Below are 13,700 nucleotides of genomic sequence, written 5' to 3'. Positions count from 1 at the left end.
TAAAAAAAAAACCCAAAAAAGTTCACAAAATTAAGCACCACAAAGAGTAAAGACTGTGTACTTAACTTTCATCCATCTCACATGCTTCAGTATCCATGCTAGTGTCCATAAATTCCATAGGCTCTGGAATAGCTAGCTGGTTGGCCTCAGAGACAGGGGCCGCATCCACCATCTCAATATCCTGAAAGCTCTGAGGTTCAGGAGAGCTGTCCTGTGAACCTCCTTCCTGGGCTGACCCAGGGTAGACTGACTGGTTCCTCCTCAGTGCTGCCTCTAAAGCACTGAGGCGACCACGCCCTGTTCTGTGCGGGGGCAGGGCAACCTGTAACTTGGTCTGAGATTTCCCTGAGCTTCTAATTAAGCCCTGCAGCTGTGGGTTAGCTGAGCTGGTGGATTTGCTCAGAGGCTGTTCTAGGCTGTTCCCTCCAGATTCCTCACCTCCCCAGGGTTTTGTGAGCTGGGCTTTGAATGGGAATTCAGAATTTTCCCTACCACTGGTGTCTAGCCTGTCACAATGGTTAGCCCTCTTCAAGGCCAGGCCAGGGTTAGGAATAGCCTTTCCTGGCACAAGCCTAGCTTTAGGGTTAGGGTTGTGACAACGTTCAGTGGCTGCTATATAAAAATATAAAGGAGGTTATAAAAATAACCATTAGTGCCCTCCCCCCAAACACACAATGAATTAATTTCCCTTTGCTTTGCGGTCTCTGTGACCTTCGCTTTTCACCATTCATTATGTTGTGGAGACTTGCCAGTCATCATGCTAGATTTTATCTTATATTTTCAGTGGTTGCTATATAAAAACTTACAGGAGGTTAAAAAAATATCCATTAGTGCCTTCCCTCCAAACAAACAACTAGAAAACTCCCATTTTTATTATTATTATTAATTCTATAGTGCTACTAGGTGTACGCAGCACTGTACACATTGAGGCATATTTTCAAAGCACTTAGACACACAGATTTCCATAGGTTACAATCAAGAGTAACATAAGTCAATCTGCTGCCTGAGGGGAGGGTAAGCTGGCGTGCCCCCCCCCCCGAGCATCCAAAATGAGGGTGGGACAAGAGCTGCCTCAACTATTAGGCTTTCTGTTTTCACCCTTCTTGGTTTTCTCACTCATTTCTAAGATGTGTGTTGTAAACTGCCATGGTCTGTGAAATTTTAGTGGTATAACAAATTTTAATAAATAAAAAATGGTAATAAATTATGGGGTTGATACTCAGAAAACAATTTAACCACCCAGTGAGAGGGAGGGACACTGCCTTGAAAGCTAAGTGATGGCTACAGATCTAGAAGAGGCTGTTTCACTGCAGCCAATTGGGCTTGTTCTCTTTTTCTGCAGTTGATTGGCATCGGTCCGATTCTCCCTGTTACTGGATGTGGTAGACATGCTGACGTTGTTTTGCTGTTTTGTTGTCTCTCAATATAAAATAGATACACTCCAGCAGTGGGGCAGTTCCTTAAAATTAGAGGCAGCATATCATCCTTCTTGGTCTAAAATGTAGTTCATCTGCCCTTAGAATCTACTTTTCCATGGTCAGACAATATTCAGTTTTTAAATACATTCTTGTGAAAACCATGATCACTCACTTTTTGTTCTGTATCTCTTCTTTTTGAAAGGTGACTAGGATAACTCCATTGGCAGACAATGCTTGTCTGTTCCAGAGCACAGTACGCCCGAGCCTGACCCTGACTCCAAGGACCTCACAGATTGTCATTAACGAGCTAGGCTTGTCGCATGACACAAACCCTTATGAGTTTATTGAGCTGAAGGGGCCACCTGGCAGCAGGATGGATGCATATACACTGGTGCTGTTTGGAGACGATGGCAAGGCATACAACAGTATCTCGCTACAGGGCATCCTCCAGGAAAAGGGCCTGTTTGTGATTGGATTGGACAGAGTACTTACAGTGGGTAAGACCAGTGAAAGCACCTTACAAGGAGCCTTAGGGTTTGTGGGAGATGTGCTTTTATTCAGTGCATTAGTACTGCATCATTCTTTATTGCAGTGTTTCTCAACTTGGTCCTGGAGTACCCCCTTGCCAGTCAGGTTTTCAGGATATCCACAATGAATATGCATGAAAGAAATTTGCATAGAATGGAGGCAGTGAATTCATATCAAGGAGGAAACACTTTCAAGGGTTCTTAACCTTATTATGAGGAAAATAAATAAAACCAAAGCAAACTATTAGGCTGCATTTACGTTTATGCATGGAGTTATACTATGTTCTTCCTCTATGGGGTGTCCCAAGTTGTGAGATGTGTTGGTCCTAGTGAAAAGCAGAACGAGCAGCATTGTGCAAAGTGCCAATTCTAGGCCCTTTAATACAAAAAGAATGTGCTTCTGCAGTTCATTCTAGGATTTGCACTTCGAAAGACAAAGGGATTTGTGCTTTCCCATGTGACATGTTGTTTCAAGAAGTACAAGTTCTGGAATTCATTACGCATATGGCAAAGGGAGAAACAAGAACATCATGTAAGCAGGAAGGGATATTGATCAAGATTCCCCTCCCCACATACATCTCACTTCAGCCCCTAGTTATAAGTAGAAATCAGGCAGCCAGAAACCAAAGGAGGTAAAAAGAAAGAAAATTAAAAGAAGCTAAAAGGGATACTGGATACTAGTGAATTCTCCAGTTTTTTTTCCAAAAGGGCAAATTTCTGCAGTCTGCCACTGACTAGGGAAGAAAATGGAACAAAAGCATAGGAGAGATCATTTTAGTATGATGACTGTGTCTGTGACAGCTGATGATAAAGAAAATCTGTCAAATGAATCATTTCATGCTTTAAAAAGAATGTTACCACTGGCACCACTGTACTCAGAAGATCTATAAAAAATATGAAAGGAGAGTACTTCACAGGGGCTATGTCCCTCCCATATGGAAGATTCCCAAGTCAGGACATGTGGACGACTGCTGAGGACACTCTGAAGGCAGCATCCATAGACTCAGGGGGTAGGGATGATTTGTGGTTAATGCATGAAGTGATCCCTAAATGGTCATTAAGTTCCAGAGAGAACCAGGCTACGTCTTGTAGATCAGGAGTATCACTGCACAGTATATGTTTTATTTGGGGGTGAGGGATTGGAAGGGTGATATAAAATAGAGGAAGAATTCCTGGGTAATGCAAAGATTCATAGTACCAGATACCAGCTTGGATCTGACTGAGCTGGAAGAAACAGGAGGGGAGAGCTACATTCTTAAAAAAGAATGATCATACTGTATGTTGTTTGATTAAAGATTTTTCAGAGACCCTGCGCCTTACATTGGTAAAACTTATGTTTGATAGATAGAATCTATTCTCTAGTATCTTGGCATTTACTTTAAAAATTATTTTATTGGGCAAACAAAAGTAACCAAAACACACGTGCAAGACATTCAAGGTAGCCAGAAAAGAAGTCACAATAACAGAGTATGTGCATTGTGCCCTCAGGTGATAAACAAACGCCCAGTTTTAAGCACCAATGAACCCCCCTCATAAAAAATGCAACTATCAATGTCAAATATACAGAGCAAAACCCATCATAATGCAATCAATAGAAAGGAACAGTGAAATAAACCCCATTCCCACCTGATCATATTCAAAGGATAAACAGGTGACATAAGAAAAGAGTCACGCATTAAAGGCATAAAAATTCAAGATCATACAGGAAATAGGCAATGTTAACTCAAGTAGAAACGGAACTCCCAATAAGAAGTCACAAATTCAATTGATTAAGTATCAAGCTATGAGAGTGGGCAGGGAGCGCTTCGATGTAATATTTCCAAATGGACCAGAAGCGCTTTTTTCATTTAAAAGTGAGACAGGCATCTCGAGCTTCCCAGGTCAATAAGCAGTGTAACTTTATTCCTCCAAAGCCAAAATGACGGAGGCTAATCTTGCACCCACTTCAAAAGAATACACTTCAAAACAACTATACAGGCTTTGTGAATGAATAGATGGACTCCCTTGGCATGAGCTCCTGTGGCCACACGAAAGCCCCACAATAGGATTAGTATCTTGACATTTAAAGAAACATGTTCCCAGTATTCAGTTTGTGGGAATCAGTGAATTTAAAAATGCTGACCACTGCAGACTGAATTTGAGACAGATATTCAGTTCTGGGCCTAATCTGGGTATTAAATAACCAGGTCATAGGTGTCTACTGAAAGTTATCAGGATGCCATTTCATATTCAAACCACTTCCTTTGTGGTACATACTTGCCACGCCTATCTGTCTCGAGTCTCAGACCTGCAGGATGACGAGGATCCCTATAGCGGACACTGTATGATATCATCAGAGTTATGAGCAATGTCTCAGCCTATGCTATCTCCACCTGATGCTCTGGATCAGACAGTGGGCGGGTGATTCTGCCTCTAAAGCTACGCTGAGCAGGTTTTCTTTTCAGGGGCAAATGCTCTTTGGCAAGGGCCTAAATGATCTGATGGCCATTGTTGTGGACCGTCACCCCAAGGCCTTACCAGACAGCAGACCCCAGACAGCCCAGAGTGTGGGACAGGGTAATTTTCGAGGCTCTGGAAGATTGCATGCTTATGCAGCAGGCCAAGCAATACAGGTTTTTTCAGGGGCCATGTCAGAGGTTCAGTGGGAGCAGGAGACAGCATGCCTCTGGCTCTCACTCCTCCCTAGCTTCTAAGAAAGCACAATGATGCCAGGATAGAGGCCAAACCCACCCAGGTAGGGGCAGGCTGTTGGCCTTTTGGTTGAGATACTAAACCAATTCCAGGAGCTAATATATAAATTGTTTGTGTTAGAATGATTAATACAAAAGACTGTAACTCCACAAGTCTAATTATTCAAATAAAATATATTAAATACTATAAACATTCTAATTTGTGAATTAAATTTATAAAGTGCTCAGTCACCAACCAAACAGTGTCATATAAAATGCCAGCAATGGTTGTAAAGAGGGACCATCATAGCACTCTCCTTCTAATTGCCCTCCGTGAGACAAATACATAAAGAATTACTTATATACTTACTGGGTTACTGGGTAACAAGAAAGTTGGACTTGGGAGAGTCTTTGGACGTCGTGTACCTGGACTTCAGTAAAGCTTTTTGACAGTGTCCCACACTGCAGGCTGCTAAGCAAGATGGAATCAATGGGGTTAGGAGAGACACTAACTGCATGGGTCAATGATTGGCTGAGTGGCAGACTTCAGAGGGTGGTGGTTAATGGTACCCTCTCTAAAACATCGGAGGTGACCAGTGGAGTGCCGCAGGGCTCGGTCCTGGGTCCACTCCTTTTCAACATATTCATAGGGGATCTGACTCAAGGGCTTCAAGGTAAAATAACACTATTCGCCGATGACGCCAAACTATGTAATATAGTAAGTGAATGCAGTTTACAGAATTATATGGCGCAGGACCTGCTTACATTGGAAAGTTGGTCCTCAACCTGGTAGCTAGGCTTCAATGCTAAGAAATGTAAGGTCATGCACCTCGGAAGCGGAAATCCATGCAGGACGTACTTCTTGAACGGAGAAACTTTAACTAGGACTTCAGCAGAACGAGATTTAGGAGTAATCATCAGTGCAGACATGAAAACTGCCAATCAAGTGGAGAAGGCTTCATCTAAGGCAAGGCAGATATTGGGTTGTATCAATAGAAGTTTTGTCAGCCGAAAGCCTGAAGTCATAATGCCGTTGTACAGGGCCATGGTGAGACCTCATCTGGAGAACTGTGTGCAATTCTGGAGGCCACATTACAGTAAAGATGTGCGCAGAATTGAATCGGTTCAACGGACGGCCACCAGGATGATCTCGGGGCTCAAGGGTCTCTCGTACGAAGAGAGACTGAACAAATTGCAGCTCTACACTCTTGAGGAACGTAGGAAGAGGGGAGACATGATCGAAACATTTAAGTACCTCACGGGACGTGTCGAAGTGGAAGATGATATTTTCTTTCTCAAGGGACCCTCGGCCACAAGAGGGCACCCGCTCAAACTCAGGGGCGGAAAATTTCATGGCGACACCAGAAAGTATTTCTTCACAGAGAGAGTGGTTGATCATTGGAACAAGCTTCCAGTGCAGGTGATCGAGGCAGACAGCGTGCCAGACTTTAAGAATAAATGGGATACCCATGTGGGATCCCTACGAGGGTCAAGATAAGGAAATTGGGTCATTAGGGCATAGACAGGGGGTGGGTAAGCAGGGTGGGCAGACTTGATGGGCTGTAGCCCTTTTCTGCCGTCATCTTCTATGTTTCTATGTTTCTACTTGTGATTATCGTTACTTATCTGTTTTTAATGAAGTCACTTATGGGGGCAGAAGTGAACTCTCTGGCCGCATTATGCCCCCTTCCTGACGCTTCGGGCGAAACTCGAGTCGAAAGGAGGCCAGTAGTTTAGTGAACACGGGTTTTTAGAGTATTCACAGCACTTGAATTTGATTTTAGTGATTACTATTCTACTTCATTGCCAAGCTTCTAGAATGTTTATAGTATTTAATATATTTTATTTGAATAATTGGCCTTTTGGTTGGTCTGGTCTCAGATTGGTACAGACCGCCGGGTTCTGGACGTTGTCTGGGAGAGGTACAAAATCAAGTTCTGTGCCCCCCTGCCAAACTGCTTTGTAGATTCTCTGGCCAGCTGGCTGGTGTGAGCCCTCAAAGTTTGGGCTACAGTACAAAGGGTACTGGCTCTTCGGGCCATAGTGCCGGTCCAGGACGCACACTCGGGCTCAGGCAGATACTTCATCATACCAAAGAAAAGCTCAGATAACTGGAGGCCGATTCTAGACCTCAAGTCGGTCAATGTGGCACTGAAGGTATTGCACTTCTGCACATTCAGTCGGTCATATCATCAGTGGCGCCATGGGAATTTCTCACCTCCCATGATCTGATGGAGGCTTGTTGTCACATTCCCATCTTCCCGGCCCACAGGAGGTACTTGTGATTTCATGTGCTGGAACTGCATTTCCAGTTTTCGCACTCCCCTTCAGCCTGGCCACAACACCTCACAACTTTACTAAGGTGATGTTGGTGGTGGCAGCATATATCCGCCAAGTGGGATTCAGATACACCCATATTTGAATGATTGGTTCATCAGAGCTCTGTCCAAGGAGGAAGGCAAGCTGGCAGTTTCGAGAGTGGTGCAACTTCTCCAAGACTTGGGATGGATAGTCAACTTCAAGAAGAGTCCGCTGGAATCGACTCAGCACCTGGAGTACCTGGGAGTCTTGTTCAACATGGCCCTGGGCCAAGTGTTTCTTCCAGAGCCATTCAGACTGAAGCTCCAGAAGCAGATTTCAGAGCTGCTACAGAAGCCGACTTCCACGGCATGGCATTATCTGCAGGTCCTGGGGTTGATGGTAGCAACCCTAGAGGTGTTTCCTTGGGCCAGAGCGCACATGAGACCCCTCCAAGACTCTCTTCTCTCTCGCTGGTTCCCTCAGTCAGACTCGCTACATTAGCCACTCCCCTGGCTACCTACAGTGAAGAGCATCCTATTGTGGTGGCTGAGGTCAGCTGCCCTTTCCAGAGGCATTCTTCTTCGCATCTTCTCCTAGGAGATACTAACAACTGATGCCAGCTTTTGCAGTTGGGGGGTCACTGTAGCAGACACCCAATCCAGGGGTGTTGGACTCCAGCTCAGCAGAAGTGGTCCATAAATTGCCTGGAACTCAGAGCTATTCATCTAGCGCTTCAGGCACTAGAGAAGTCTCTGAAAGGTAAGGCAGTCATTAGACAATTCAACAACGATAGCATATGTCAACAGGCATATGTGCCCTGTTGTGCCCTGTTGTGCTTAGAGGCTCAATTCCTCTTCTGGTGGGCAGAAAACACTTGCAGGCTCTCTCAGCAATTCACTTAGCAGGAGTGGGAAATGTGCAGGCCGACTTTCTCTGTCGGCAGACTTTTGACTCAGGAGCATGGTCATTGTCTCCACAGGTGTTCAATGCCATAGTTCAGTGTTAGGGCCTCCATAGATGGATTTGATGGCTTTAGCAGTGAACATCAAGCTGCCTCATTTTTACAGCTGAAGATACAAACTCGGAAGCGAGGGGAGGAGTTGGATGTGTTAGTCCAACTGTGGCCGGAAACAGGGCTCTTGTACGTGTTTCCCCTGTGGCCCATACTCGGTCGAGTCATTCGCAGGATTATGAACCATCCAGGATTAGTGGTCCTAGTAGCTCTCGTTTGGCCTTGCAGATCATGATATGTGGATCTAGTTTATCTCCAGAGGGACGAAGGCCTCAGACTGTCAGTTCTAGAGGATCTTCTCACTCATGGACTGATTCCTTTCGGAATCTGGAATGCTTTGGGCTTAAGGTATGGCTCTTGAGCAGGCTGTATTGATGAGCAAGGGTTATTCAGAAGTAGTTATCGCCACTTTGCTCAGAGCTAAGAAGCTGTTGATGGTGGCAGCCTATCCTAAGCCCTGGAAGTTCTTTCAGTGTTGGTGTGCAGTGAAGGATGTAGAGCACGAGCATCGATTTTCATAGTCCTGGACTACCGAGGGTCATCAGAAAGGGTTGTTAGTAGGATCACTGAAAGCTCCCTGGCCTCTCACCCAAATGTCACTCTCTGGTGTGTTCCCATTTCCCTTCCTGGAACCTTAACATCATGTTGCATGGTCTCAGTACAGCTCCGTATGAGCCCTTAAGGAGGCTTCCCTTTTAGATCTTACAATCAAGACAGGGTTCCTGGTGGCGATTATGTCATTGAGATGGGTTTCTGAGTTTCAAGCTCTTTCCTGCATGAAGCCATTCTTAGGATCACGGTTCCAACCTTCTTACCCAAAGTGGTCTCAGCCTTCCACATCAATCAGGAAGTTTGTTTGCCCTATGGGGTCTAAGAAAAAGGGTAAAACATTGCGTTTGCTGGATGTCAAGTGCATGCTTCTCTGTTACCAATGAGTTTTGCCTAAAGCCTCGATTTCCAGATGGATTAAAATGGCCATTTCCTCTGCATTTATAGGCTGTGGTAAAGAGCTGCCAATCACATTGAGAGTGCATTCTTCTAGAGGAGTTGCTGCCTCATGGGCGGAGACTAGGGCTGTCTTGCCCAAGGAGATTTGTAGAGCAGCTGCTTGATCTACCCTCCATACGTTCTCCAGGTTCTATAGGGTATAAGTAGCAGCTGGGAAGGACACTGCTTTCGGGGCCTCTGTCTTACAGGCAGGTGCAGTAGACTTCCCTAGACTCTGGATTGCTTTGGTACATCCCTATCATTTCAGGACTATTAGACACATTCCACTAGAAAGAAAGATTAAGTTCTTTCTTTTAGATATGTCTAGTGGTTCTGAAGTTCCACCCTGTGAATGAGCTTCGCCTGTCTCCTGCCTTAGTATCAGTCAGGATTTAAGAATTATTTTGTCTTTCAGAGGAGCTGGGATGATATAAAAAAAAAAAGGATAATGCATAGGAAAATCCTCAAGACCATACATGCGAGTAGCTATGAACTCTGTACAGTATATGGTTAGTGCTGGTTGCACAAGTTTGGATGCTATAATGTTAATTACTATGTTTGTTACAGAATAGAACAGGAATATAGTGTTGGGGATTTTTCTCCGTTTCCATCCTTTTTAAAGTGGTATTTGATTGCTTTTGTACAAACTGAGGGGGCAGGAGCAGCTCCCTAGGAAGGAGGTGGAGTTGAAAACATGATTGATAGTTTTCTTCAAGCAACTTGCGAGTTGAGATGCAGAACCCTACCGTTTCAGGACCACTAAACAAGAAAGAAGATTACTGAGGTAAGAACCTAATCTTTCTTAATAAGCCTCCTGAACATGAGAAGAATACAGAACATGAAGCTCTCTACTGTCGCTTTAAGGAACTATAGCAGTTACTGTCAGGTGGAAAGGGTGCCTCATAGTCAAATATTGTTAGAAGTAAAATATGTAAAGAAATATAGGATACTAGCTGATTACCCGGCGTTGCCCGGATATTTATTTATCCCAAAATGTCCAACCCCCTACATGTCCCACCCTCATATGTCCCACATGTCCCACCCCCCACGTTACCCCCCCATCACATGTCCCATATGCCTCACCCCCATGTCCCAACTCCCTACCCTCCACATGTCCCAAAGGAATGTCCCTCTCTATGGGGCTGAACGTAGACTTAAACGGCATCGGGAGTGTCGGTATTCATCTCTGCGAGCCCGAAAACTATGGGTTGGACATTAATATCTGTCGCTTTTGATAATTTTAACATATCACCCCCTTCCCACCCCCACAGTATTTTACCCCGTCCCACCTGCACAATATTTTTCCCCAGATAGTAAGTCATATGTGTACCAAGTTTGGTTGAAATCTCTCCATGCGTTTCAGAGTTATGCTGAGTATTCATGTGTGAGCCCGAAAACACTATGGGGTAGATACTAAAATCTGTCATTTTCAATCATTTTTACATATCCCCCCCTTCCCACCCCCACAGTGTTTGTCCTCAGATAGTAAGTAATGTGTATGTCAAGTTTGGTTGAAATCTGTCCATGCATTGAAGAGTTATGCTGGAACATACATACATACACACACACACATATATTCAAATTATAATGTGAAATATTTGACAAAATGAATACAATACAACTAACGCAAAACTTGATTATAAACAACAATTTTAGTTTCACCTCCAGGAACAAGAACATATAAATTCTTGGGTGAACCCACCCTTGAGCAAGCAACATAGAGTTGTGGGCCGCGAGACCCCCAGAACATATCACCCCAGGTAGTGAGGGATCTGCATACCAAGTTTCGTTCAAATCGGTCAAGCCGTTTTTGAATTACTGTGAGAATGGCAGCTTTTTACATTTTTTCCATTGACATGAATGGGTGAAATCTGATTTTCTGTTTGTAGCTCCGGCCACGTGTACAGGTGGGCCGCGAGACCCCCAGAACATATCACCCCAGGTAGTGAGGGATCTGCATACCAAGTTTAGTTCAAATCGGTCAAGCCGTTTTTGAATTACTGTGAGAATGGCAGCTTTTTACATTTTTTCCATTGACATGAATGGGTAAAATCTGATTTTCTGTTTGTAGCTCCGCCCACGTGTGCAGGTGGGCTGCGAGACCCCCAGAACATATCACCCCAGGTAGTGAGGGATCTGCATACCAAGTTTCGTTCAAATCGGTCAAGCCGTTTTTGAATTACTGTGAGAATGGCAGCGTTTTACATTTTTTCCATTGACATGGATGGGTGAAATCTGATTTTCAGTTTGTAGCTCCGCCCACGTGTGCAGGAGGGCCGCGAGACCCCCAGAACATATCACCCCAGGTAGTGAGGGATCTGCATACCAAGTTTCATTCAAATCGGTTAAGCCGTTTGTGAATTACTGTGAGAATGGCAGCTTTTTACATTTGTTCCATTGACATGAATGGGTGAAATCTGATTTTCTGTTTGTAGCGCCGCCCACGTGTGCAGGTGGGCCGCGAGACCCCCAGAACATATCACCCCAGGTAGTGAGGGATCTGCATACCAAGTTTCGTCCAAATCGGTCAAGCCGATTTTGAATTACAGTGAGAATGGCAGCTTCTTACATTTTTTCCATTGACATGAATGGGTGAAATCTGATTTTCTGTTTGTAGCTCCGGCCACGTGTGCAGGAGGGCCGCGAGACCCCCAGAACATATCACCCCAGGTAGTGAGGGATCTGCATACCAAGTTTCGTTCAAATCGATCAAGCCGTTTTTGAATTACAGTGAGAATGGCAGCTTTTTACATTTTTTCCATTGACATGAATGGGTGAAATCTGATTTACTGTTTGTAGCTCCGCCCACGTGTGCAGGTGGGCCGTGAGACCCCCAGAACATATCACCCCAGGTAGTGAGGGATCTGCATACCAAATTTCGTTCAAATCGGTCAAGCCGTTTTTGAATTACTGTGAGAATGGCAGCTTTTTACATTTTTTCCATTGACATGAATGGGTGAAATCTGATTTTATGTTTGTAGCTCCGCCCACATGTGCAGGTGGGCCGCGAGACCCCCAGAACATATCCCAGGTAGTGAGAAATCTGCATACCAAGTTTCGTTCAAATCGGTCAAGCCGTTTTTGCGTGATCGCGGCACATACACACATACACACACACACACACACATACATACCTCCGATTTTATATATATAGATCTAGCTTCAAGAGGGTTAGATATGTTTCATTCATTAGATATGTATGTGAGAGGAAGCTCAACTTCAAAGTTTGTACTGGGCCTAAAAAAATGATATTTTGACCCTATTCAATTGAGTTGCAAAGCAGAAACTACAGATTAATTCTTTGTATTCAAGCAGTGGTTAACTGCTTTGCAATTTAGGGATGTGTATGAGTGGTAACAGAGTTTGTGGGAGTGGGCAATGAAGAAATTCTTGAATATAAGTTGGAATAAGTTTACACAGGAAATCCAATACAACAGCACTTCACTTTAAAAAAGGAGACTATGATAACACGAGGAGACTGGTAAAAAAAACTTAAAAGTGCAGCTGCAGAGGTAAAAAATATACATCAGGCATGGATGTTATTTAAAAATACCATCCTGGAAGCCCAGACGATATATTCCATGTATTAAAAAAGGAGGAAGGAAGACCAAACGGCAGCCAGCGTGGTTGAACGAGTGAGGTGAAGGAAGCTATTAGAGCTAAAAGAGAATCCTTCAGAAAGTGGAAGAAGGATCCGACTGAAAATAATTGTAAAGAAGGAGTATTTGAACTTGTAGGGCAATCTAGTCTTCCTGGCTTACTGTTTAAGAAAACAGTTCAGGTGTTCCTTTTGGGTTGGATTGCTTTAGTCAAGCTCATGTGTACAAATTATTCTGTCCTTGTTGAAGACCTTTTCTGAGGGTTGCAATTGTCTGTCTAGTAGTCTTAGCCTGCAAGGCTTGGGATTGCAGCTTTTCCTTTTTAGCATTTGGTTGCATAAGCTAGGCTTTCCCAAAACTATCCTGGTGAGCCAATCACATTTTCCAGATACAGTGGTGCCTCACACAACGAACTTAATTCGTTCCAGGAGCAAGTTTGTTATGCGAAAAGTTCGTTATGTGAAACGCGTTTTCCCATAACAATACATGTTAAAAAAAATAATTCGTTCTGCAGCATAAAATATGCTAAGATGACATAAAAAAAGATAAATTTGTCAAAATGGTGAAAATGGTGGTCTTGCTGAGGCCAAACTCTTTGACGAGGTCACACTGTTTTACCCCACATTCACTCCTTCTAATTATTTCCCGTTTCATTTCAACAGAAATCACCTTCCTGCTTTTTTTAGAAGCCATGATATATAAAAAATATTGAGTTTATCTTAAAAGGACGACTGTATACAGTGAGAGAGGGCAGTTAAGCGCAGTGACTAATGACTGCCTGCAGTGCCTGCGCGGAAGGATGCAATACATCGGCAGCTCGGGCGACTTCGTTGTGTGAAACGAAGTTCGTTGTGTGAAACGAAGTTCGTTGTGTGAATCAAGACATGAAGTTCGTTGTGTGCAGCGTTCGTTGTGCGAGGCATTCGTTATGCGAGGCACCACTGTACCTGGAATGAGTACGCATGAGATCAGTCATGCTGAATTTTTAATGTATGCAAATTGATCTCATGCATAATCATGTGAGTATCCTGACAAATTTGGGAAGTTCTGGCATAAGCAACCACAGTATTAATACTCACCTACTGCAGATGTATGCAAGTGTGGCATCTTTGTGTGCCATTGCTCTGGCAGTGACATGAATGTACCTCTTACTTTGTGCCCATTTTAATTATCTCATCTCTTCCTCT

At 43.9% G+C, this 13,700-nt stretch overlaps 1 protein-coding gene across 4 annotated transcripts in view; it reads left to right on the top strand.

Moving 5' to 3' along the window:
• The window catches only part of LOC117369259, an 89,584-nt gene that overhangs the window by 45,711 nt on the left and 30,173 nt on the right, over nt 1-13,700 (top strand). For all 4 annotated transcript variants that reach the window (XM_033963553.1, XM_033963555.1, XM_033963554.1 and 1 more), the window contains exon 8: nt 1,621-1,915. In XM_033963553.1, coding sequence (XP_033819444.1) covers nt 1,621-1,915 — 295 coding nt within the window. The remainder of the gene's footprint in view (nt 1-1,620; nt 1,916-13,700) is intronic.

Source organism: Geotrypetes seraphini, chromosome 11, assembly GCF_902459505.1.
Source record: "Geotrypetes seraphini chromosome 11, aGeoSer1.1, whole genome shotgun sequence".
NCBI classification, from domain to species: Eukaryota; Metazoa; Chordata; class Amphibia; order Gymnophiona; family Dermophiidae; genus Geotrypetes; species Geotrypetes seraphini.
Note: the sequence above shows the minus strand (reverse complement) of the source record. Positions and strands in the feature narration are given on the sequence as shown.